The sequence below is a fragment of the Embiotoca jacksoni genome, unplaced genomic scaffold, assembly GCF_022577435.1.
Source record: "Embiotoca jacksoni isolate LCO1_2020_lvr unplaced genomic scaffold, fEmbJac1.0.p SCAF_8, whole genome shotgun sequence".
Lineage (NCBI taxonomy): Eukaryota > Metazoa > Chordata > Actinopteri > Embiotocidae > Embiotoca > Embiotoca jacksoni.
Window position 1 is genome coordinate 4353924 of NW_027185436.1, and position 26075 is coordinate 4379998.

Sequence of the window (26075 nt, forward strand, 5' to 3'; positions counted from 1 at the left end):
TCGCCGCTGTTCTGTTTATTATTCTTCTTCCTTTGATTACGGCCTGTAAGCCTCCGGCTCACTGAAGCTCTGTGGACTGTAAAAGAGGAGTCCCTCATCCCTTTTTACTGCAGATACATAATCAAGAGTACACGTTACAGCACCGGCGCCTGCAAAGGTTGAACGGTGGAGATGTTTTGCTCCACGCTGCAGGAGATGAGGAGCCGAGCTTCAGCTACAGAGATCGATGAAAACAGAAGAAGTCAAACACCCTGACGAGCTGCCTGAAGTCTTCGTTTCCGCGTCATTCTGCAGGTCGTCAGACTGGATTTGCGGGAGAACGTTCCTGGATGAAGTGAAAACACTTTCACTTTCAAATGTTAATGTTTCGAGATTCTCAAACTGTTTTTGTCTCTTTGCTGGTTTTGGTGCAACGCTTCACGAAGTGCTGTGATTTCGACAGCGAACGTATTTACAAAGTGGAAACGGTGGAAGAATTCGCTTCTCCGAGACGCCGTTGAATTAAATTGTTCTTTAATTTTCACACCACCTCTCACATTGAAAACAGAAAACAGATTGTTTAAATCACTTCATTTACAAGGACATCTTGCTGGCAGTTCAAATATAGTGTTTACTATATTCTCATTTTATAAAATTATAAAAATTTTTGGACATATGTACACAAATGTACTGGAGGTATATACACAGAAAATATTCAACTCGAAGTCCATTTCTCTTCTGGTGACGGGGACAAGGGGATGGCAAGAGCTAGCCCTGCTAGCTGTTTGTATGGACACACACGTTCACACACAAACACACATTCTCTCTCTCACACACACACACACACACACACACACACACACACACACACACACACAGAGAGAACTTGTTCGCCACAAGCATCTCTAGCTTTACGCCTGGCAACAGTCTAGTCACAGTTTCTAAAAACTCTACAACTCTTCTTTATAACTTTGACCAATCACGTCCACTCTGCCCCTCCAACCTCACCTTCAACAGTTTGACCATCCAATCAGCCGTTTCCATTCTGCTGCAGCAACTAAGCTGCTCCACTACAGAAAATGGGGCGGTGCCTTGCTTCAAGGCACCTTGGCAGCAGTTTTTGAGCAGGTCCTCGTTCTGAACCACCTCTCTACCACTTACAAGCTGCTTCGTCACATGCTGGCTGCCAGCAGGTTGAAGGACCTCCCTTGGCTTTTGTCCCTTTGCAATAACAGGGCGACAACGTCAAGAGCGTCGTGGTTGAAGAGGAGCGCGGCACTTTGGGTGATTTTAAAACTCCTTACTGTCCCTGAGCAGGTCGATGCGCAGAGCCAGCTCCTTGAAAGAAGGACGCAAGCCGGGGTCTTTGTCCCAACACTCCTCCATGATCTCGTGTATCTGAGACAAAGAGGAAGGAGAGGTTTCAGCACGGAGCTCCAAGAAACCACTCGGCAAATTTGTCTGTACACGTTGGATTTTGTATCACCTGGGAACGTTCAGAGCCACATTTATGTTTATCATTTGCTTCACCAAAGCCTCCTCTGGATATTAATTTTTCTTTGGTTTACGTCATCTGTAATTTCTGACATATCAGACCCACATGTGTGGAGGAGCTTCCGTCAGCCTGCACGGTTCATTTATCCACCGCAGCGCAGATCCCAACCCTTTCAAACCCACTGCAATCATTAAATAACCTGAGCCTGAACTGACGTGATTAAAAAAACGCTTTTTACGGTTCAGATCGTAAAATTACAAATTTGAGTGTTCAGACATTTACAAATGTATACAGTAATCATTTTCTAACAAACGGAGCAATAACACGAGACTCCAGTGAGCAAAGATGTCTCATTGTGTTAAATCCCAGTTGCTTTGACTCCTCTCCTGCTTCCTGTAGCTTTCAGAAAAAAAAGAAGAAAAAAAAAAGAATAACAGCAGTGGATGTTCGTACCTCTGTGGGACATCCGAGGGGTTGAGGCAGCCTGCTGCCTGATTTGAGGAGCTCAATGAGGTGATAGACGATCAACTGTCCCTGTTTGTCGTTCCCCATCATGGACATAAAAAGCTGAACAGGACAAGAAGAAGAAAAGAAAAATGTCCAGTTCTTTTAGAGGGAGCAAGAAAATCCTTTCGGGTAATTTAAATCTGTAAACAGTAATTGATGTCCACAGAAAGACGAGTGATAAATCTGTTATAAGTGAGAAGGACACAAAGCCAAACATGTGCAGCAACCAGAGCAGAGAAACGTGGTGGAGTCCAGTACGGAAACACAGAACTCAGAGACACTGAAAGCATCTCCTGAACATACGTATGTATGTACACACCTGGAGATATGAGGGTCCAGGTGAGGGCGGAGAGCTTTGTTCCCCGGAGCAGTTAGACAAGCTTTCAACTTGTCAGGGTTCAAATGTTAAAGTTTGTTTGACCTTCGTACAGAACACGAATCAATGTCCTCAAATTATTGTTGCCAAGACATTGACAGGTTGACAAGTCAGTTCTCCAGGTAATTCACGTCTTTGTTCACTATGATGGATTCCAACACGCCTCTTCACGTCTTCTGTGTTTTTACGGAAGAGTCACTTACATAACATGTTTTTTTTTTTTTTTTTAACAGATAATTTACTTCTTTGGCATTTGCCTTTGACTGATAATACAAATTGAGAGGATGACAGGAAATGAGGAGTGAAACAGGGATAAAAGAGTAGAGTTTTAAGCAGCCTTTGTGGATGCAGAAATGAACTGTGTTCACAGGCAATGGTTTTTGGAAGAGTTCCTGAGCCCACGCAGTGATTTCCACGACGGATTCGTGTGCGTTTTTAATGCAGCGCCGCCTGAGGCCCGAAGATGCCATTCATTATTTATAGGTTTTCAGCTTTGTCCCTTGTGTACAGAGATTTCTCTGGATTCTCTGAATCGTTTTATGATATTATGTAGCATAGATGATGAAATCCCCAAATTCTACACAACTTTATGTTGAGAAACATTATGTTGCACTATTTGCTCACGCAGTTTTTCAGAGTGGTGAACCCCTCAACACCTTCACTGTGGAGAGACTCTGCCTCTCTGAGATGTTCTTTTTATACACAATCATGTTACTGATATGTTGCTAGTTAACCTAATTATTTGTGAGATATTCAACCAGGTGTTTTTTTTGTTTTGTTACACAACTTTTCTAGACTTTTACTGACCCCGTTTCAACTTTTTTGACACATGTTGCTGGCATCACATTCAAAATGAGCATATCCTTTTCGTAACAATAATTTATGACCACACACCCGTCTGAGTTGCGAGTGCTGCAGTAACTGGAGGCTTCTCTGTGTGACGCCAGCAAGCTAGGGTCTCCCTCATGGTGTCCGATCCCATCTACTAAATTTGACCGCTCGTTTAGAAAAAATAATCCTCTGCTCCAAGCTTTTTCTTTGTATGTCCAGTGTGCAATTGGTGGGATGACCTCGCAGTCTCAAGATCTAAAAGTATAGTTGTATTGTTCCTTTTACAAAAAAAAGTATTTTACTTTCTTTGAAAAACCCTGAACATGCGTTACCGATTTCCCTCCACGGAGAACTTGCATAGACGATATCTGTTAATTGTAGCTGTAGAAACAAACCTGTGTCATATCATCTTAAAATGAAAAAAAAAAGTAATCATGTCAAAGTCAAGGTTATAAGGTTACCGGTATCCAAACTTTTTCAACGACACCCAGCTGTAGTCAAGTGTTCTGGCTCCAAACACATCAGCTGCAGTGAGCCGATGTTCATATTGTAGCTGCCACAGGTGAAGATGAACCTTTTAACAGACGTGTCAAACCAGGTTGCAGGTAACCTGTGGAGTGAGCTAGTACTCCCATAGAGCTGTTCTGCTATGAACGGGTCGCTGTTTTGTTCGATGCACAACACAATACATAGTGTCACACTATTTTGCAGACCTGTTAGTGGTGGTAATAAAAGAAATAATGCAGCAATGCGCCGCAGACAGGAAAGACGAAGACAGCTTATGAGTACACATGGACGCAAGCAATGCAGGTTGCAAACTCTTGAGGAAAATTGACTTTGCAAGTGTATTATAAGAATACGTTCTTTACAATTGTTAGACCTGACACTGAATGTAAACGTGAATTTTGTTTTACAAAAAAAATGTTATGAGTTATTTAGACATTTATGCAGCAACATATCTTGTATTCCTTTTGTTTTGTTTTCAATAATAAAAAAAAAAAAAATTGGCTTCTAAATGTGGACTCCACCTTTAATGTTCAGTTATTTTTTTGCTGGTCTTTTTACTGCAGTAAGTTCAACCGATGGTGAAACGTCAGTGTGTCATTACTTACTGCAGGAGGGCTGCAGTTCTTGTCACTGTGGGTGAAGAGTTCATAAAGCACAACTCCAAAGCTCCAGACATCCGACGCCACAGAGAACTTGCTCTCGGTCAACGACTCAGGGGCATACCTGCAAAAATTGCACATCATGTGACTGCCTGTCCCGACTCTGCTTCTGTGAAGTGGTTGTTAATTTACAGGATAACCTCAGCACCACAACAGATATCACAGTTTAACTTCCACAGCAGCGTCGTAGTAAATACATTCAAAATGATGGCTGTTGCTGAAGAATGCCTGAGAGGAATGACTTGTGTGTTATCGTCTGTACAAAACGGTATTCAGAAGTTTACTGGAAGCTAAAATGAGGCACGAGCCATCAAAATAAATCAAGTCAAGTGGATATCTTCTGAAGTTACAGCGTTTTTAGTCCAAAAGTCCTGCTTTTTGTTACCACATCTCCACTGCAGCTCAACAGGGAAGCACAGAATTGAGTTTTTACATTTTATACTGAAGACTTTGGCTCCTTTTAGAAAATATCTCGACCAACTCAAGTAATGAAGCTTTAGCTTCGGATACACTTCAAATGCATTTTTGCACAACACGAGGACTGGCTGTTACAAACCAGAGGAAATATTACCGCAAGCAAAACCCCTTTAGTTGTATATATGGATACAAGGCGATTGTTTTAAGATAGACTTGAAAAATTGTGAGCCTATCCTTCAAATCACACCTCTCCCCTCTGCAGCACAATGAGGAGGGTAAAAAGCTTCCGCAAAATCAATAAAATATCAAATCAACATTATAATACTGACCAGAATATGGGGCTCTCTCCCGGCTCTTTCACCATGTAGTACTCTTTGTCCTGAGGCAGAACTTTGGTGAGGCCGAAATCCCCGATCTTCACTCTCAACTCGCTCTCCACCAGGATATTTCGGGTTGCCAGGTCTCTGTGGATGTAACGCTTACTTGACAGGTACTCCATACCCTGCACCAACACAAACAAACATTTCAACCTGTAGCTCCGGTCATCCACAGCCCCAGAGAGCAGAACAGGCCAGCCGGCAGTACCTTGCAGATCTGAGAAGTGTAATGCATGAGCTTCTTGTGGTCGGTCCTCTCCTTGTTTTTCATGAGGTAATCTCGCAGACTTCCGAAGGGAAGATATTCCATGATGAGACGGAGATTTCTTCGACCTGAAGGGAGTCAAAAAGAAAATGAATGCCAATCTGCATGTGGCAGATAAATACAACGTTGAGAGATTAGTTTATCCAATCTACGGCCCGCAGGCCCGATACTGCTGATACATCTATTGGCCCACACATGCAGGTGTGTGCCCTTGCATGTCCTAATATAACAATTAATATTATGCTGGAAGTGTAAGAGTTATTTGAGGCCATTAATTGACAAAATTTGTCATTTCCATTAGTTAATTCAAATCAAGTATTGTTTTTGGTTGTTGATGAACCACAGTTACGTAAACAAAGCTACTAAAACGGCTGTCAGAAGTACCTGCACTGTAACAAACGCCCTTGTATTTGACGATGTTCTCGTGCTGGAGAGATTTTAGGATCTCGATTTCCCGCTCAAAGTCCCGGATGTGTTCTGCAGTGCTGTGCTGGAGCTTCTTCACAGCCACCACCTCTCCCGTGTTGTCCTGAAGCGGGTCATACCGGCACATCTCCACGCTGCCAAAGTTTCCCTGAAAGAGAAGATCAACTTCAGTCAACCATTTTTTTTACTCATAGCTTGATTGTATGTTTTGCTTCTTCTCTTCATTACTTTTTCTTCTTCAACAACTCCAGAGGGAAACATTAAACTCTTTAGCTGCCAAATGTTGCACACTAGCTTTGTCCCTCTGGTTTTTTTTTGTGCGGCATGTAGCATACAGCGGTTTTATCACCGCTGTTTTACTGAATAAAAAGTTGTGAACTTCATATTAAAAACGATGGGCCTAAAGATGCTAAAAAGCTGTGTGAAGCACAAGGGAACTGCGGAGTAAGGTGATAAGAGGTGAGATCCAGAAAAGTGTGAACTTCAATATTATATGATTGTTCTATGACAAACCATTAACAATCTGGATATAAACCTGCAATAGCCCTCATCTGCTCAACCTGCGACGGAAATTATGGAGTTGTCAACTCTACTGAGAGAAACTTCAGAAACGTTCGATGTCTTAAACAGAAATAATTGAGAAAAGTCCGAAAAAAAAGTGTAGGAAAGCGCCTTGTCACTGCAAATACTGCTCCAGAGACATTTCTACGTCTTCAGATAACACAGCGTCAGTCTCATCCTTCAAAAACTGGAGTCTATTTCCTTCTACAGACAGAACAGACGTCGCATTTGGAAGTATTTGATCCTTCACCTGAAAAAGATGTGCCTCATTTCTTTCTGTAGAAAAACCTAATGATGAAGAAAAAAATTCCTTTACATTTAATTGAAAGCACATTTGCTTCAATAGCTTACTGGATGGAACGTGGCACACACACGTGGACTGTGCTTCACGTTCAAATCCTTCTAAGAAAATATTCACCGCGCGCACTGAGCAAGGGAAGCACCATATTTAAAAGTCTCCTTCATACTTTGCCCAGCTGTTGTAAGAATATGAGGTGTCTCTCTTCAAACTGAGCTGGCTCCTGATTCTCAAAACCCACGGTGGTCCAGCCAGAGCCCACTGTCCTGTTCGGCAGGATGTCACTGTCCACGATCAGCTCATAGTCTGGGAACACAAAAGGAAAGAAAATTCAGCGGATTCAAGAGATCATGGGATGTTTCAGAAGTTAATTTAATCAGCATCTACTCAAATAATTAACGTCAAAATCTACTGAAAGAATACAAATGTTTTCTCTGACAAGTAAACTTGGACCCTCCGGTCATTCCAGCGCTGGTTCCTCGAAGGCCCCAAATTAATATTGAATGTCTCTTTTAACTTCGAGTAGGAAAACGTTCCCAAAACGCTAAAGAATGGCTTTAACATGATCCCTACTCTACCCTCATCACATTCCACCGACATGTTTCGGAGAACACCGTGATAAATGTGCGTTCGGTCCGAGTGGGTGCGTCCGATGGCATTTGAGATTCCACGCCAGTGGCGACCTAGATTCCTGATCCTGTTGTGACACACTGTCATATGCACCAACCTGGTGTGAAGAGGCCGTGGAGGTCACGGATAACCGCGCGAAATGTGGGCCTGAATGTGGGCTCGTAGTCCATGCAGCTGGTGATCAGGTTGGCCAGTTCGGTCCACTTTGGTGCAGGAAGCTGGTGGTGATCCTCGTAGAATAGAGTTTTCTATGACACGAGATTTAGGATTAAAGTAGGGGCGACGATGCCCTGGGCTACTCGATAACAAACAGATATATAAATGAGAGGAAATGCAATACAAAAGTACATCAACAATGATCTTTTACTGAAAAGAATTGAAATGCCAAGTTATTCCCTCTTGTGCAGGATTTAACAACACTACTACCACTCGTACCATGATACAGACTGTACTGATACCATCCGATATTAAATACGCACTTTACTAGCATATGCTGTATGTTGTAGGTCAGACCACTCAGCCCTACCTTAGAGTTGTCTAGTGTTGCTAAAGGTTTCTCCCCGCCGCTGCAGATTTCCCATAGTGTGGTGCCAAAGCTCCACTTGTCTGCAGCCAGGCTCAGTTTGGCAGCGTCCTCGATACATTCAGGCGGCACCCAAGGGATCCTCTCAATCAGGACTGATCCCAACAACAAACACATTTCACCCACCACTGTTAGTTGATGGACAAGCCAAATTTCAGCTGATTCAGTTTGATTTAGTGCACTAAGTGAAAACATCCCTGCACTGGATATTAGATCATTTGGCAGCTTGCACTAAAACAGAACTTATGATTGTATAACAAAACAACATATCAGTGTCGTGCCACTTATTCTAATTTGCTTTTGTAACAAAGTAAGACACAAAAACTAAGAGTAATCCAATGCAGTGTGGATTTAAAGAAGGCTCTACCTTGCTGCAGTTACAAGCCTGTTAAGTAGCGACCTACTGCCCCCTGCTGATTAAAGAGGGTCATTACTGGTTTGCGGGGTAATACAATTAAACTCACTTTCTTTGGGCAGGACAGTGACGCTGATACCGGGGTCACTCAGTTTGATGAAGGGGGGGTTCCCAGCCCTCCGGTCCTCCTCTCTGATCAGAAGAACATTCTTAGCACACACATTCCCGTGAACAAGATGCTTTTCTTCCTGCAGTGACAGAAAAGTAGGGACTCGTCAATCTCTTACCAACATTGAAAAACAATTTCAATACAATTTGTGCACCCATTTAAAGAGGAGAAGCCTCAGATCTACAGCTGTAGACAACAAATACACCGATATTAATCAACACTTTGGGGACAACGAGTGAAGGCCTCCGACATGACATGGAGTCGTACCAGGAAGTTCATGGCCCAGGCCAGCTGCTTCGCCACTTCAAGCTTCCACAGAATGTTGATCGTATTCTTGTTCTTCTTCAAGTAAATGTCCAGTGATCCGAACTTCACCAACTCCTGCACCATGATGTCTGAGAAAAACAAAAGAAAAACAACAAACATTTTTCACGTGAAATAAAAAATTACTTCAGGATTTTGAGATTAATTTAGTTAAAGAGAAAAAAAAAAAATCAAAGAGAGACACACGTGCTAATTTGATTATATCGTAAACTGCCTGTTGCTGGTAAAGAGTATCATCTCTGACGTCTCTAGGATGGATTTCTTACTGTAAAATAAACAAGAGGATGTTTGCTCTTGAGGTTTTAGACAGCTGTAAAAGGTTTTCTTAAATTCAACTGTGGATAAATTGGAAATATCACTGTTGCTTTTCCATTTAGTACAGTCATGGATTAATTTGTTGATATCCTTCTCACTTTACTGAAAAAAAAAAAGCCTTTATTCCTCCTGGAAAGCGATGAAATTAAAAGCAATGTTCTCGTATACCTGATGTATATCATCGAGTTAAAGCAGAGAACGTGTGAAAAACATGATTGCTTCTTCTACAAAGAGTATTCTACAATGGCCTGGACAGATTTGTCAGTACAACTATAATAAATTAAAATCAAATTCAAATGAACTGTTGTCTTTAAATAGTGTCACATGTCTTCAATCTTGTAATCGGTCATTCAGCCTATTTAAATGGAGAAAAGTGGTCACTATGCTGTTTAGTGTCATTGTATACACCACACTGAACATGCACCAGAGAAAGCAAAGCAGTGAGTTGTCTGGGAAGATCAGGATGAAAATTATGGACAAGCATGTCAAAGCTAATCGCTAGAAGACAATCTCCAAGCAGCTTGATGTTCCTGTGATGACAGCTGTACATTTTATTAACAAGTTTAAGATCCACGGAACTGAAGTCGAACTGCCTGAAGGCGTCTGCGAGAGGAAACTTGACACCAAATTGAACAGAAGAATGGTATAAATTAGTAGATATAAGCTGAACTACAAAGTCTAGGTACATCAGTGTCTGATGGGACAACTCCACTATTGAAGGAAAAACTTTCATAAATGACTGGAATTTGCTAAAATGCATATTGACAAGCCACAATGCTTCAGGGAGAGCTTCCTTTAAACAGATGAGCGAAAACTGGAGCTCTTCAGTAAATCACATCAGCTAACAGACAGAATTTTCCAAGAAAACAACACTGTGTGAAACATGGAGGACATTTGGTTCCGTTTTAGGGCTGCGTTGCGGTGTGGCACAGGGTGTCTTAAATCTGTGCAGGGCAAAATGAAATCTCGACAATCAAGGCACTCTGGAGCAAAATGTGCTGCCCAGTGTCTTCTGGGGTCCTCCAACAGAAAAATGACCCAAAACACAGCTAAATCCAAGAACAAAACATTGGACTGTTCTGGAGTGGCCTTCTGTGAGTCCTGATCCGAATCCTATTGGACATCTATGGAAAGCGCTGGAACACAGACTGGAGAAGGCACCCTTCAAGCCTGAGACAGCTGGAGCAGTTTGCTCTGGAAGAGTGGACCAAACTACCTGTTGACAGGTGCAGAAGTCTCACAGTAGTCATTTGTTTGCAGTGATCGTCTCTGAAGGTTGGGCAACAAAACATGAGGCTCCCACCAATTCTGTCATTTTCTGTTGTTTTTTTTTGTTTGTTTGTTTTTTTAAATGGAAGGGTACCAACAAATTCATCCATGACTATATATCTCAACAGGTGTAAACAATGTTGGAATTTTATTTGCCAAACCTATCAAAATTGCCTAATGATTGATGTCAATTCTGATAACAAAGACAGAAAACAATGAAGACAACTGCAGGCCATCCTGGGCAGATGACCACAGTACATTGTGCTGCAATGAGGTCTCATGAGGTCAGAGGGGTGCATGTCCGGTATGGGTATTGTAATCCTCTTTAGAATAGTCAGCCGCTCACGGTTTGATCGCTGCTTTGAGCCGGGTTAATAAGGCTGGTCAAGATTATAGTCTGGAGGGCTGATGACATCAGTGGACCATAATTACATGGCTCATGTACGGGCACTTGGGGACATATGTTATGGTGAGACAACTTGAGAGTGGCTGTACGTCTCTGTGTCTGACTAGCTTATGTGGGAATTGTTGAATTGTTGGGTTTCTCTGTATAATATTGTAAAGTCTTGCTGTAAGGACTTTAATGTGTTAAGTGCCATGAAATAACCTGTGTTGTGATTTGGCGCCATATAAATAAAATTGAATTGAATCGAATTGACTTACTCTCCTCTCCGCAGACACATACTCCGTAGTTAAGGATCAGGTGCTTGTGGGACAACTGGCTCATCATGCTGGCAGCTTCAAAGAAGGACTGTAGGACAAGGAAAAGATAGAAAACCTAATTATTTATATGGCCATGTCAGAAAAAAAAATGATTGTGGCAGCACATGGTATTCATGTCCTACAACTAACTCAGGTTGGAGGGCAGTATATACAGTATGTATATAAAGCAGTCTGCAAACGTTTAGGCACTGCTGGCAAAAAACATGAAAAAAAGAGGTAAATAGGAAACCTGCAGCAAACAAACAAAGAATTAAAGTTGCCAAAAATGCAATTCTTTACAGAGAATAATAATAATAATAATAATAATAATAATAATAATTCCTTGAAAAACAATAGGGGCCTAAATAGAGCTGACTGATGCTTTCAAAGTAGGGGACGATATATCACATACAGCAATTTCTACAGTCTCAAATGTCATTACGACATGGTAGTAAAGTGACTCTTGAGTGGTGGTGTGCTGTTCCTCTGTGCACTGTTAATGCACAGTTGGGCAGCTGATGAAAGTCCATTACAAACGGTTAAGAATAGAGTTGGAAGTATTATAGTTTGTGATTGTGTGTCCGCCAGTGGCACAGGACAAACTGCCCAGAGACAAATGTAACACAGTTATTCAAGAACCTGAAATAGAAAGGAGGCCGACTTCTACAATAAACTGATATATCAGCTGGCAAATCATCACAGATGTATCGATATCGATGTATCTGTTGGCTGATATACAAATGTTTTTTTTTACAATACATGATGCAGAAAAAGATGCTTGGGGTAAATTAGAAATGGTTCTATTTGTGTGTTTTTATGGATATATATACATAATTATAATTATTATATTCCCAGTGAAATTTATTCTTTCAGTGCACTGATGTCAGCGTGGTTAATAAACTGTAAAATATCCAGCCTCCATGACACATCTTTGTCACAAGTGTCAAAAGTGTTTGATAACCACATTTGTGTCTTTATAAACAATATCGGCTGCTTTATCAATATAGAATTTGTTTTACTTCCTGTTATCGCTATCTGCCCCAAGTCCCAGTCAGTCTCTACAAAGCACACCACAAAATTCACCATGAACTACCAGTTGAGTGCAGTGACTTGATTTTCATATAAAATGTGAATGTAGATCTTTCTGTGCACGACAGTCGATTCCTAAATCAAGAACAGACAGACATTTGGAAGCTGTGGTTTCTGTGTTGGAGGACTGTTGCACAGCAACAGAGGAGTGTGCAAAGCTTGGAATATATGTTTGCTGCAGGGGTTGTATTTGTTTCATTACATCTGTCCATCCATCATCTGTCCCCTCTTTATCCTGAACAGGGTCACAGAGAGGCTGGAGCCGATCGCAGTTTCATGTCAGGTATCAACACAATATGTACTTTGCATACAGTTGCCCAAACGTTTGCATTTAGCTGCCAGTGTCTCTGTTGAAAGTTTTTTTTGGCACAGCTTTTAAGCCACAGACCTCAGAGTAATTCCTGTGGGCCTGGTCCAGGACTTTCATGACAACTTCTGTTTGGTGCACAAGTCCGTAGTCTCCCAGCTCCTTTCGGACTCCTTTGAAGATCTTCGTAAACGTCCCTTGACCAAGACTCTCCATCTGACGGGAAGATCATTACCGGATAAACATTCAATTCTAACACTTGAAAAGTGAAGAACCAAATTCATTCAGAGGCTTAATTGCTGGTAAAATGGATAGTCTACTATGATGTTGTAGTAATATCGTAGTTTAACATCATAAATGTAGGTTCTCATGACCATTCACGTACAGAATGACTGCATAAATGAGGGAGTACAGAAATATCACAGTCCTTAATATGCAAATTAAACTTACAAATTCCAGGTCTTCTTTCCTGATCTTGTGAAACACCATTTGACTGATGTTGTGTCGGTGTAGTGATGGAGACAGAGGCACTTCTGGGCCTTTGTTGCTCCTGCACACGAGGAGGCAGGACTTTTCTGTTGGCAGAAAGAAACACACTTACAGTTTCCGAACATAAAGAGTTCAACTGAGAGCACGAGAATCGAAGATGTGAGTCAAGAGATTCAAGAGAAGGTCCATAGTTCTTCATTAACTTCTGTGGAAACCGTTCTGGTATAATTAAGAAAGCAGGCAAGGACCGAGTCACCTTTGACCTATTCTGTCTGTTAGTTTGTATTCTGTGCATTGTCATCATGAGAAAGTGTAAGCTTGCTTGGAACCCCAATGGGGGCGGGGCGGGGCGGAGGGGCGGGGGGGGGGGGGGGGCAATACTAAAATAGTACCAGGTACCAGATACCATTCACAGACAATGGGAAACCAAAAAAGCGAGGGGAGTCGAGTTGAGTCGAGCAGGTACTGTCAATGCATAACCAGGCTAATGTCTATCAATCTGGCATAACAGTTTCCTGCGAGTTTTACCTTTGGATTTAGGAGGACAGCACTTGCTGAATTGGAAAATGATGCTGTCTGAGCGCACAGTTTCCTTTTGGTAGCAGCTGAGCAGTTCCTGCAGGCTGCTGAAGTTTCTTTTGGTTCCACTGAGGTTAAACTCTCCGCCGGCTGATCTGGTTATCTGGCAATGCTTGTATTCCACAGCATCATACACCTGGCAGACACAAAGAGGAGCTCAGAAAGTATAAATACACATCATGTGACTTTCATTCATGGACTCAACACAACTTACACAACACAGATTGTAAGCATGACACTACAAATCTACAATTAATTAAAAAGAGAAAAAAACAAGGTCTTAAAAGGGCATTACTATTCATGTAGGCTTTTATAATTCTGTTTACTACTGAACCCGTGTAACACGACTCCGCTCATATTACTGAGGGCTGAAAAGAGCCAAGTACTGAAAGCTGGCACACTATGCTTAGCAGATCCTTCGGCCATATTCAGAGTGATAAAAGCAGCACATCAAGATTACACCCCTGTGTTGGTTTACTATAGTAATGCATAGTAACATGCATTACTATGTTACAGGTGACGAGATGAAAAACAGAGCAGGGAGTCCACTACAAGTTTAAACTACTTTGAGGCACGATTTTCTTTAAGGTAAATGGTACAACGTAATCTGCCTCATCTGTGTCGCAAAAGTTGAAGAAGGATAAACTTTTTTTTTTTTTTTTTTTTTTTTTACCAGAGTGTTACTGTGTTTGTATCAATCAAATGATTTTACTTCATGTATATATTGATCTCAGTGATAATTCAGCTTTATTCAGGCCAGGTTCTTCTGTTTGTCACAATATTAAAGATGATAAAAGTTGAAGAAAAAATGTCTTTAAAATTAGATACGACAGCAAAATAAAATATTTTGATGTTTGTACTGAAATTTATGATACTGGCGCTGCTATCAACATATTTCCCACATAGCAAGAGCAGAACAACACAGAGACACAAACACAGCAGAAGACAACTGAAAAAATGGTAAGTATTACTGTCATAGGTTTGGGCAACATACAGGAGAAAAAGTTTTACTATATTTCCATTGTTACTCTAAGCTTTACCTGTCAGTTATAAATATATGAGGTGAAATGAACCACCACATGAATGATACTAACCTCAACAGGGAAAGTCAGAAAGTACTTGTTGAAGTCTTTAGGGCTACATCTTAAAATGTACAATCCCCGCTTGTTTCCACATTTATGAAGCCGGCTGACAGCAAACTCCATCCTACAACAAAAACCACAAGAAGCACTGCAGTCAAAACATTGATGTGGCAATTTCACTGCCGCTAAGACAAAACTGACTCATGCAGTTCACCGGAAAACATGAACACTGGCAGAGGAAGGAGTGTAATAAATAGAGAACTACATTTGCAGTTGGACCCATTTGTGCTCTTGTTTGATCACTGTGGAAATGGGGTGTGACTATTGGTTTGTCACTTTTGCAGAGTTGCAAAAATTAGGTGGTGCGATCACAAATCTGACTGAGGAGTCATTTACAAGCGTGTCAGGCCCTGCAGGCACCACAAATTAAATCAGGTTTATTTTCAACCAAAGTATCAGAACACTTTCTAAAAATCAAACAAAATGTTTTGGAAGACCTCAACAAAGAAAACTGTCCACTTGTGATCGGATCACCAAAGACGCATGTTAGTAGTGCGCCTGTGTTGCAAAATATGCATCTCACACATTTATTTATCTATGAGAGTAAAACCCCACATTACTTCTTTCAGCTAACTTACAGTAAATACATGTCTGATAACAAAATAACTGAGGCTCAAATAGCACAAGCAATAACATACAGACATCTTTGATTTAAAAAAAAAAAATCTGATTAAGATCCATGCCTAATAATTCAAATACATTTTATTTTAGTTCATTCAAAGTTAATTTATCCTTTACTTACGAAATGGGACCATGGCAATGAGAAGATGTGGCCTCAACTAGCCGAGGAGGTGCCACTTCTTTACAAAGGTAGTGATGTGCATCTGTGGTCAGACGATAGTAGCCATCAATGAGGGACACAAAGGAGAGGGCTTCAGACAGGCAGGGGAACTCCAGCTCCTGAAATAAGATATTAAATAAGAGAGTATTAAAAACCATAAGAGACCACATCCACAGGATTCTGTCAGGCATAATGGTGAAAAGCAAACAAGGTGAAACACTGATATTCAGTGCTTCCCACACATAGACTTCACTTGGGCGGGCCGCCCAAATATATTGAAGGCCACCAAAGTATATTTGGTGACCTATTTCAGCATTATCTAATTCTTCATGTTTTAATCTCCGAGATAACAAAGCTATCGATGGTTTAACGAGTGGACAATCTCCCGTCGCTCCCTTCGTCTGTGTCTGCTCCGCACCGTGTTAGTGCAGCAGAGGTTGAGCTCTGAGTGACACACAGAGATCAGAGGACAGAAAAACGACCGTCGATGTGCCTGCAAAACGCAAGAGACTCACACCGAGCTGGAAAGAAACAGGTGTTCATAAATTATGAAAATGACAAATACAATATTTTTGACTGGACTGCAACAGCAGGGCCAGAGCTAGAAATCAAGTGTCTGTCACTGTGAGAGATCAAAGCTACACGGCAGGTTGGCTAAACACCGCATTGGACACTTTTCAAACTAAACTGCACGAGTCCCTGTGTTCACATTGGTTATACGCCGTGCCACCCACTACCACGAGTAAATTCTCAACCCATGGTAAACAATGATTTTACATTTCCTTATAAAATGAATGCTAGTATTTGCTCTGGTGAAATCAAAGGACTGACAAAGATCTAGAAGGTGAAATTACCAGATTCTTGCCATCCTGCTTGTTGATGGTGACCGTCCGGCTCTCTGCAGCGCCCTCTTTGCTGGCCTGTTTGATGCTGATGTCAGTGACTTCAGGGAAGTCACACAACGTCTGCAGCTCCTGGCCAAATAGTAGAGCAAAAGCATGACATTTAATAACTTTATAATAAAAAAACAAAAACAAAAACAAAACAATTTCACTTATAAACAAATTGTGCAACAAACCACTGAAACATTTGGAAATTACAGTTACTCATTACAGTTATTGGGGCCAATGTATTCTGTAATACTTCATGTCTATTGGACGAATTCAGCTGTTTTATGTGTAAACTTTAACTTTAACATTTTAGGGTCTCAGAAAACTGACCTGACCTGCACACTGGTGACAATTAGTTCCTTTATGTTGATGATTTGAGAAGAAAAAGCAGCCTGTGTCACACTCATTTTATACTTCTCTGCATAAGTCAGTTAAAACTAAAATATATACCACTGTGACTTGCTGAAAGCTCTCATGGTACCGACCTGGTCAGAATCATTCAATTTCTGTCGACACCACTGTATGCCGGTGGCCGCCGCCACCAGCATGATGAGCTGCCCGCTGGACGGTTCCCTGACCTGGAAGGTCTCTGTGTAGAAGGCCTTCTCCAGGGACTCCATGCTGATGAGGTACTTAAGCTTAAGATCGCGAGCTGTTGTCCGACACTGACTGAACTGCTGGATGAAGCGCTTGAAGCGGAAGCGGATTCGCTTCCGTGTCAAGAAGTTGCAGTCCTGGATTTGAGCTCTCATGTCCTTTGGCAAGAAGGACTTGTAGCTAGAAGAGATTCAGCAGAGTTTTATATCAGCATTAGGGCAGATATCTTAAATCCATTCAAAAATCTCATATCATGCACAGTGAAGGAAATAATTATTTGATCCGGTGCTGATTTTGGAAGTTTGCCCACTGACAAAGAAATGAACGGTCTATAATTGTAATGGTAGGTTTATTTTAACTGAGAGACAGAATATCAAAAGAAAATCCAGAAAATCACATCATATAAAAGTTATAAATTGATTTGGATTTGATTGTGTGAAATAAAGTATTTGATCCCCTGGCAAAACATGACTCAGTACTTGGTGGAGAAACCGTTGTTGGCGAGCACCGAGGTCAGACGTTTCTTGTAGTTGGTCACCAGGTTTGAACACATCTCAGGATGTTTGGTCGACTGAATTTTAAATATTAATTTCACACCTTATAATTTTAGCAAAGTTTCAACTGTTCTATTTGAAAAGACAAAATTCAATTAGTGAAATTATTGAAAAGCATTTATTTTTCATCATGAAAATCTGGGTTATATTATACCCCGCAACACCGGCATTGTACAGCCAGACAGACGACATGATTGAAATCCTTCCTAAACAAAAATCACCATCAATGACATCATTCCCTCAGTGAGTGCTTCGCCTGTATTCACTTCACTCGGATGTCAAACACTCAGATCAAAAGCCTGTCTTTCTTTCTCTGTCTTTCTAAAGTACCTTATAGTGTGGTAGATGTCCAGAGGGGACATCCGTCTCTCCTTGGCTGTTCTTGTCATGTCGAGTACAGCCATACCAAGGCACTCCTCCTGCGTCTCGTGGGAGCTGGGGATCTTCACCAAGCCGTTCACAAAGTCATTCCTCCACTGCACACAGAGATGAGAGGAACACAGTGGTTGTTACGACAACAGGTGAGCATATCTTCTGATTGTCTGTGTTTCTTTATGCACTTAGGTTGAGTGTCTACAACCTCACACTCTCATGTGAAGTCTACCAATTCCTGCAAACTGTATGTGCATGGACGTTTTGAATCAAAACAATCAGGTTTATTGTGTAGGGGTGTAGATTGGTTATATGTTAATCCAAAGCAGACTGGCTACAGAGTCATGTGACGTATGTGACATCAAGTGAATCCAAATGCAATTCACACATGTCTATCTGCTGATCAAGGCCTCATTATGTTCCTGTCCTTCCTCTTATTCTATTTTGCCCATACACAACTACCTGTTCGTCCTTTTCTCAGGCTCTTCATGACCACGGGAGGAGATATGTAACAGTTTGGAGAACAATTGGGTACAACATTACTCGCTTGCTGTCACTGGAACAAACTATGTTTTTCCGTTTTCCCCTGCAGGCCCATGTAGCATGGATGATGCAGGATGGCTGTTCACCACAGCTGACCAATGAATGCGCTTCCTGTCAGTGCATCTGACGTCATGTGTTCAACTCTTGTTTTAACTGTTATTACTCAATGTGAACACTAAACAGACCAGAACTACAACATAGCAATATCCATTTTTTCCCCTCTGCATTGGTCTGAATGCTGCGTAACAAGTGTCAGCACAGCCATGGGTGATAATCAAACTATATTGTTTCTCAATGTCTTTTAAAAATTGGAAAAGGATGGGCTTTTTTTGTTGTTATATTTACCTTCAACTGACAAATGAAGATATTTTTCATTTATATTGTACAAGTTCCTTTTGCACACAGCTGAACATATCATGCACAGAGCAGAGGAAGCTGTAACCTTTGTGACAAAGTACTCAAAGTTTTGTCACTTGATCATAATCAGCACCTGAGTTACACACGTTTTTGTGACCACTCGGACGAGGACTTTTGTGTCAAACTCTGGATGTTGGCAACAGAAACCCATGAAATACTTCAGAAAGACTACGGCAATGATGTTGCTGTTTTGGTTGACATTTGTGTTTTAGACGGGCAGAACGTTATTATCCAAGACCGAAGAAGGAGCTTCAGGTCAGGAGCAACCAGGTGGGTTTTCTATGACATTTGTGGAGTTGACCATTGAGTTCGTCCGCCAGAGTCAGACTGTTAACAACGGGTTCAACTGTTAAGTTCTGAAGCATCTGGACTAAACATACGGCACAAATGGACCTGGACTGTGTAGCGATGGCACTTTGGTTCTCCAACATGACAGAGGTCCCGCTAATAGTGTGTGAAAATGCCTGTAACAACACAATCGTTGCTCTCCACCACCCAAACTTGTCAGAATTGACTCCCTGTGTCTTCTTTCTGTCCCCCAAAATTTTGACAGAAAATTTGATGAAAGCTCTGCTCAGATTTTGAATCAATGTTAAAATCGCAGAAGCAACAGACAAGTGGTCAAAACAATGTGTGTAATTCAGGTGCTGAATTTGATCAAGGGATTAAACTTGGAATATTTACTCACCAAGGTCACCGCTTTCCTGAGCTCTGTGTACGTAATGGTGCTGCACTCCGTTTGTCTTTGAACTTTCTGATTGCACCTCGTACATCAGTGGAACCCCGACTCCCCAAAACAGAGAATTTACTCAAATTACCAAAATTACGATAATTTATCACTGTTCTTAGAAAAATCAAAGCATTGATGCTTTTTGTTGCTGTATTGGCTGATCTCCAACTACAAATGCAGAGACACACCTTCCCTTGCAAATAATAATAGCCTTCCTTTATCCCAAACTCAGAAACTGAGCTCCTGATCAGACTGCAAGGAATCCAACATATCCGTCACAAGTTAAAAACAACATCTGCACCGAGAGAATGCAACCATGTGTATTGGCTGGCACTTCCCTTCTACCTTTTAGGCTTTTCCTGAGCCACCAGGGCAGATTTCTAAGGACAGAATTCCACATAATCCTTTGGTTCACGCAGAGTTCAGCTCCAGTCATATTACTGGCTGCAGTTACTTGGATTCACCTCCACTATAGGCATTTCTATTGTAATGTGGGCTATATATTTTTTGATTGGGTTATGCAGAGCCCTGATGATTCATCTGATAAGTCTCTAATGTACTTTTCCTGTCCTACACCCATATGTTATTGTTAGTGCTGTGTGGGAAAAAAAATACAGAACTGGAAACTCAAGAAGCCAACAAGGAGAAACAAAAGTTGAAAATGCACTCCATTCAAACACACCACACCAGAAGGGATTTACAGTGTTACTTCTTAACCAACATTAACCTTTAAGCATTAATAAAGTAGCAGTATGCAAGTCAGTGCAGCCTCCATGGGCCCATACCACAGCTATGCTACATCTATCTTATCAACATGGGCACTACAGTGTATTTCTAGGTAATTTCACGAATGTTGTCCTATTGCTCTTAATATTCATGAATCACACCAGTGTCTAGTGCATATGATTAAAAACGGAAAATAGTTTGCAAGAGCACACACTTTTACTCTTCACTGTTTGAGTAAAGTTAGCTTACAGTTATTTTTGGTCATTTAAAAAAAAAAAATGAACAGTACATATTTGTGGCCAGCATTTCCACATTGTTTTTTCATCTTTAATAGGAACCAATGGGGCTAAGAGCTACAGAAGGCCGAGGGAGAACTCAGAAACAGGCAAGTTGACAGGTTGACAGAAGGAAGAACCTCCATTGTAGCGGACATTGTGCTAACATGGTGATTATTCCACCCAGAAATCAGCATTTGGTCAAATTTCACAAAGCGATCGAAACACAGCTGGGAATTCTTGAGGATCTGGAGCAGCCTCCTGCTTTACCTTGTTAGTTATTGAGTCTTAATGGACGATAAACTTTCAATTAGAAGAAGGACTTTACGAAAAACAGGGACATTTTTGGACAACAGCGACCCAGAAGAAGTCTTTGAAATCACGCGCAAAAGAGTAGAATTGAATTTTGCTTACGCATTCAGGTTTTATGCGTACCGAGATGTGTATTTTTGCATGCAAGCAGCAAAATTAGTACCAGAGACTGAGTTCCAGCTCACATCAGGGCTGTAACGACACTCACCAGCTGTCTTGTTACGGCCACTTGCCTCAATAGGCAGCCCTCTTGTTTACAGAAGAGACAGAAAATACAACGTACCTGCAGTGTCATATCTTGTATCTTTCCCTATCTGTCGTAGTGTTCCTGGCAATGCTTTAAAAAGGTCATTTCAAGTTGCGACCCAACTCATAAACTATCAAACTGATAATACTCCACTTGTCAATGATGGGAGTTGTCCAATCTGCAATGGATGATGATCCTGAAAATATTTGTCAAGCTGAACCACATATAGATCTTTTTCATGGCCGACACACTTTGACTTGTCACTGTCAGGGAAAACACGGGTGTGTTAGTGACGGCTCGGCTCCATTAAGAGTCCGAGAACAACATGACAGAGGAACCTGTTGCTTCCAAACAATGACAATCAAAACCTCTGCAGTGGAAAAAGTGTATAAAGCACTAATTTCTAACCAGTATGGGGGACTGTGTGGAGGCGCTTACCTGAGAGAAGAGGTACGACATAACAAAGTCATCAAGGATAGGACTTTCTGAGCCCTTGATGACCCCATAACGATAAGCCCGAGATGCTCCACCACTGTACCAGCCAGGGAAGTAGTACCTACAGTAAAGGTAGTGAAGAACATTCAGAGCGTCAGGAGGATTTAAACATTTTTTACTTAGCAGGAAAAGCAGAAGCAAAATAATGTCTGGTACCGTATTCTGAAAAACACATCTTCAGAGGCCGAATCATCGAGCTGGAAGATGTGGTTGGGTGAAAACCACAAGCGGTCTCGCTCTCTGAAGAGACCAAAAAGGCTGCAGTATAGAGGCAATATACCTGCAGTGACCAAAGAAGGAGACACATATTTGATTGTGTAAGGTGGACAAACACACTGCGGTGTACCTGTAGGAGTTGTGTTATTAATAGGGAGCCCTCAGGAGCACAGACTGTCATGGCCTCAAGACACACGAGAAAACTATTTGTTTCTATTTGCAACACAGGTGAGTAAAAGGTCAATAAAGACAGTCTTAAATGTGAGTTGTGTTTGGTTTATCATCAAACACATGACATGGGATTCCAACCACATGCTGGTGAGTCTAGTCTCCCTCCTCCACCGCCCTGCATGGTCCTGTTGTATGTTATTAGTCATACTTTTATTGAGTCACAAATTGTACTTCTGCAAAAAAAGAAAACACACCGAGCAAAGCTACTATATTTTTGCTTTTCCTGTAACAGTTAGCCAAACTGTAAACAAAGCATGAAGATCCGACAAGTAAACAATTTTTCTGCTGATAGGTTTCACTGTGGCCTCCTGATAACCTTATCTTGGGACCGATGTTCCGAGTTACAGAACAAAACAAAAAAAAACTGCACAAATAGGGGGTGCCTCGTGCAGGCTTGCACAGCTTGAGTACTCACTGCACGCCTTGGCTGCGTCAATACACAGCTCCTCAGCCACGTAGTCCCCAGGTGGGTAGCTGAGGGAGCTGCAGTCGGCTGCTCCCCGGCTGCTGTGGTAGAAATGAAGCCTCAGAACAGCAGCGGCTGGTCTTGTGTCTGAAGACTCCCGATGAGCGGTCCCGTTTTGGTGCACCGCAGGGCATGTGTCAGTCACAGTGTCCATGGCTGGCAGGGAGGGATCAACAACACGCACCCTTCAATCAATAACATGAAAAATGTCAGCACAAAGTATCAAGAGCTTTTTGTCTTTTAAGTTTTTGTGTGTGTGTGTGTGTGTGCGTGTGTGTGCGTGCGTGTGTGTGTGTGTATTCATTATCAGGATATATCGTATGCAGCGTTGCATAAACTGTTATCAAAAGTATTGCATAAAGCTGCAGTACAGAGAAACCATTGTCTGGAACAAGGTTATAAAATCTGTAAATCTAATTTGAAAATAGGCTACCCTAAGTGAGAGTTATCAAACACAGTCATCGTTTCATTTCGAATGGAGCGTTGACATATTTACTTTTTTTTATTAAGTTTCTTATTAATTACGAAAGTTGACAGGAACAAGACTGTACACACTGTCATTACCGGTAGATATATAAACATTATGCACTTGGCAGAGGCAAAGCAGAATAATTAAATCTTCTCTTTCGACCAGCTGATATTCAGCTCACACTCAAAGTGCCTCCAGCATTTAATCAAACTGAGAGCTGAATTATAGGTGTATTTCCTCCACAGTCATTAACCTACTACACATAGGTTACATAACTACTTGGGCCCTGCTCTCATTTTTTTTATATGTAACCGGGTCACGTAGCTTCTTCACTTAAAATGAAACTGGTTATAAAAAATTAAAAAAAATAAAAAATCCCGACATGTTTTTTTTTTCCACATTACAAATGTAACGACACAACTATGAGACAAATGAGTTCAGTTCAGGTGACTAGAGCCATCACAAAATAAGTTGGGATATTGTGTTGAAGTACAGACTATTCACTGTGCGTTTTCATGTTTTACATCACATCTCATGTTTCACAGTGGATGCCTCTTTTTGAGATTGGGCAATCAAAAAAAAATTCAATTTGGCAGGGGACATTTTGTGAGAAGTTGCTTAAAAGTAGACCTATGAAAAGATGTCAAAACAGCAACTCTGCTTTAAGCAGGGTGTATTCATCAAGTACCTATCTATCTATCTATCTATCTATCTATCTATCTATCTATCTATCTATCTATCTATCTATCTATCTATCTATTCTGTAAAGGACACTGGCAGGTCTGCAGGTTTCTATGGCTGAGATGGGACACACTGCATCCAAAAACTGTTAACCGGGTACTTTACTAGTAGCAACGTTATGACAGAATGACATAAAAAATTGGGTTGTGCATATTAATGTGATTAGTTCTGCTGCGTTACCTTGATCAACGGCTGCATTTCTGTTTATTTTCACGAGAATGGATCAGTTCTTTAGATCAGTGTTAAAAACAGCTTCATGACATCCACTTTGGTTCAAATTCGGAAAACATCTCACCACAAAAAAGGTGAGGGTGACTGTGGTTATTTCTAATCAGAGATTCTGTATTTGGATCAATCACTTGACGGCGTTGTCTACAACATTAGTAGAAAAATCACAATTGCTCACCTCCTGAGGTCCTCGGGGAAATGGCAAAAAGAGATTTTCATTTCATAACAAACCAAAAACCGAGACAGGGACCAAACTCTTACATATGCGGAAGTTAAAATAGTGGAAGGTCAGCAATTTGTGGTTTTTTTTTTTAAATCACAAGAAACATGTCAAACCATTAGTTGATCATCAAAATCGTTGTGGGTTAGTTTTCTTGTCAGTGAAACGTGTGATTATTCACTCAGCACTTCCACGCACAGTGTTTGACGAGCTGACACACTAAAAGGGATGCAGGTTGATTTAATGCCATTTCTCACGAAGACAGAAAGAGGATATGGCACCTAATGACAGCGGTCAGTCCAGTAACGTCTCACCAAGCTGTCCCTCCCGTCACTGCTCGCCTCGAGGCCCCAGTACGACAGCGGCATTAAAGGGACACATAACCGCGTTTTGAGCCCTTTTACATGTGGGACATCCTAACTGGGCTTGAATGCAGCATTTAGCGCGCCGCCGTCGTTGTTCAGAGGAGACAACTGTCCCGGACGGACAAGTCGGACAGTCGGACTGGACATGTCAGGTCAAACATCATGAACTCAGCTGCAGAACAAACTCACCGCGGTGCTGCGGTTAGCTGCAGCTTCAATAGATTAACTTCAGGCTCACACACACACCTACTGCTGGAAGTTAATGATATATGCTGAGTAAATAAACTATGCACATGCGATTTGGCCACTTAACCTACTACGGTTGGAGGTTTTTGCGTTGTATTTATTTATTTAAAAAAAAAAAAGAACAAACCGAATGAAGCTGTCAACGAAGTATGAACGAGTGTAAATACTCACAGGCGAGGTAGCGTCCTGCTTAGCTTCCTGCTAGCTCCCTTAGGCCAGCTCCGCAGCCAGGACGAGCGAGACTTTGGACAGCTGCGGACCAAACGCCGCTCGCCGCTCGCACTTCTTCACGACCACAACACGAACCGGTTATTCAATGAGCGTAAATCCAACGTTGGAAACATATTTCACATATTTCCCAAAACGTCGCGCTCAGCTGGCCGACTCCGCTCCGTGAGCTCCGCCCGGTGACCGGAGAGTCTCCATCTTCCGAGTCCGGAGGAACTTCCACGTTTATCTGATCGGGTCTGGCGAACTTAAAAAAAAAAGGGGGCTAATGCTGGCAGCAGCAACAACAACAACAACAACAACAACAAACACGTCGCGCTGGCTTTTAAAAAAACAAACAAAAAAACAACTGGACCGATAACGCGGAGTTCAGTGGCGGGCGGACATCTTGTTGTCCCAGAACATGTGGCTCCATCCACATTATTGACAGATTGTCAACTGAACAGCTACTTGGCCACCGAGTCAACAAACCAGCCTCTCTACCGCTCTGGTGCTGCGTTCAGGGACGGTCGGAAACGTCACGAATACCCCAATATCAGCCCCCGCCCCCCTCCCCCGTATCAATACTTGACCACTATCAGGTTAGGTTAGGTTAGGTAGTTACTTTATTCATCCCCGAGGGGACTTTTTTTTTTTTTTTTTTCCCGCTACAGCAGCATACAGGAAGCAATAAGATAATAATAGAATAATAGAAAGCAATAAAATGGCAGTAAAAATATAAAATGCACAGTATATACAGTACAGTATATATCTATATATATTATATACATCAGCAATGATTTGAAGCTATATTGACCAGTAACCTGGAGTATTTATTTTCATTGTATATATATATATTCATTGTATTTTTATTTTTTTTATTACAAAAGAATAATAACATATCATTATTATTATAAACTCGAAATAACTACTGACTAATACAGAAAGAGTGGGTGAAGCTGTGTTAAAAAACTCTTTCTGATATATTTGATCAAATACACGCACAGAAGTATTCATTTTTTTGCAGATTATTTCAAATTGTAAGGCTATGCACAGAAATTCAGGCAAAGTAAGGATTGTTTAAAATTTGACTTTG

At 41.4% G+C, this 26075-nt stretch overlaps 1 protein-coding gene across 2 annotated transcripts; it reads right to left on the reverse strand.

The window, feature by feature from the left end:
- Positions 1 to 496: 496 nt before the first annotated feature.
- jak2b (Janus kinase 2b) lies at positions 497 to 25475 on the reverse strand. Of its 2 annotated transcripts, none has more exons than XM_069138303.1 (24): positions 24944 to 25475; positions 22453 to 22659; positions 21747 to 21870; positions 21534 to 21651; positions 17804 to 17949; positions 16808 to 17099; positions 16287 to 16406; positions 15394 to 15551; positions 14604 to 14715; positions 13459 to 13645; positions 12892 to 13016; positions 12523 to 12657; positions 11007 to 11094; positions 8703 to 8830; positions 8376 to 8514; positions 7855 to 8006; positions 7426 to 7576; positions 6868 to 7004; positions 5798 to 5987; positions 5357 to 5481; positions 5101 to 5273; positions 4301 to 4418; positions 1928 to 2041; positions 497 to 1377 (listed from the first exon to the last, which is right to left on the reverse strand). In XM_069138303.1, the coding sequence occupies exons 2-24, from the start codon at positions 22655 to 22657 to the stop codon at positions 1270 to 1272; spliced, it is 3345 nt and encodes a 1114-aa protein (XP_068994404.1). In that variant the 5' UTR covers positions 22658 to 22659; positions 24944 to 25475; the 3' UTR covers positions 497 to 1269. The 2 variants fall into 2 exon arrangements, with proteins under 2 accessions (XP_068994404.1, XP_068994403.1); XM_069138302.1 differs by having other exon boundaries at positions 22453 to 22688.
- Between the last annotated feature and the right edge of the window lie 600 nt (positions 25476 to 26075).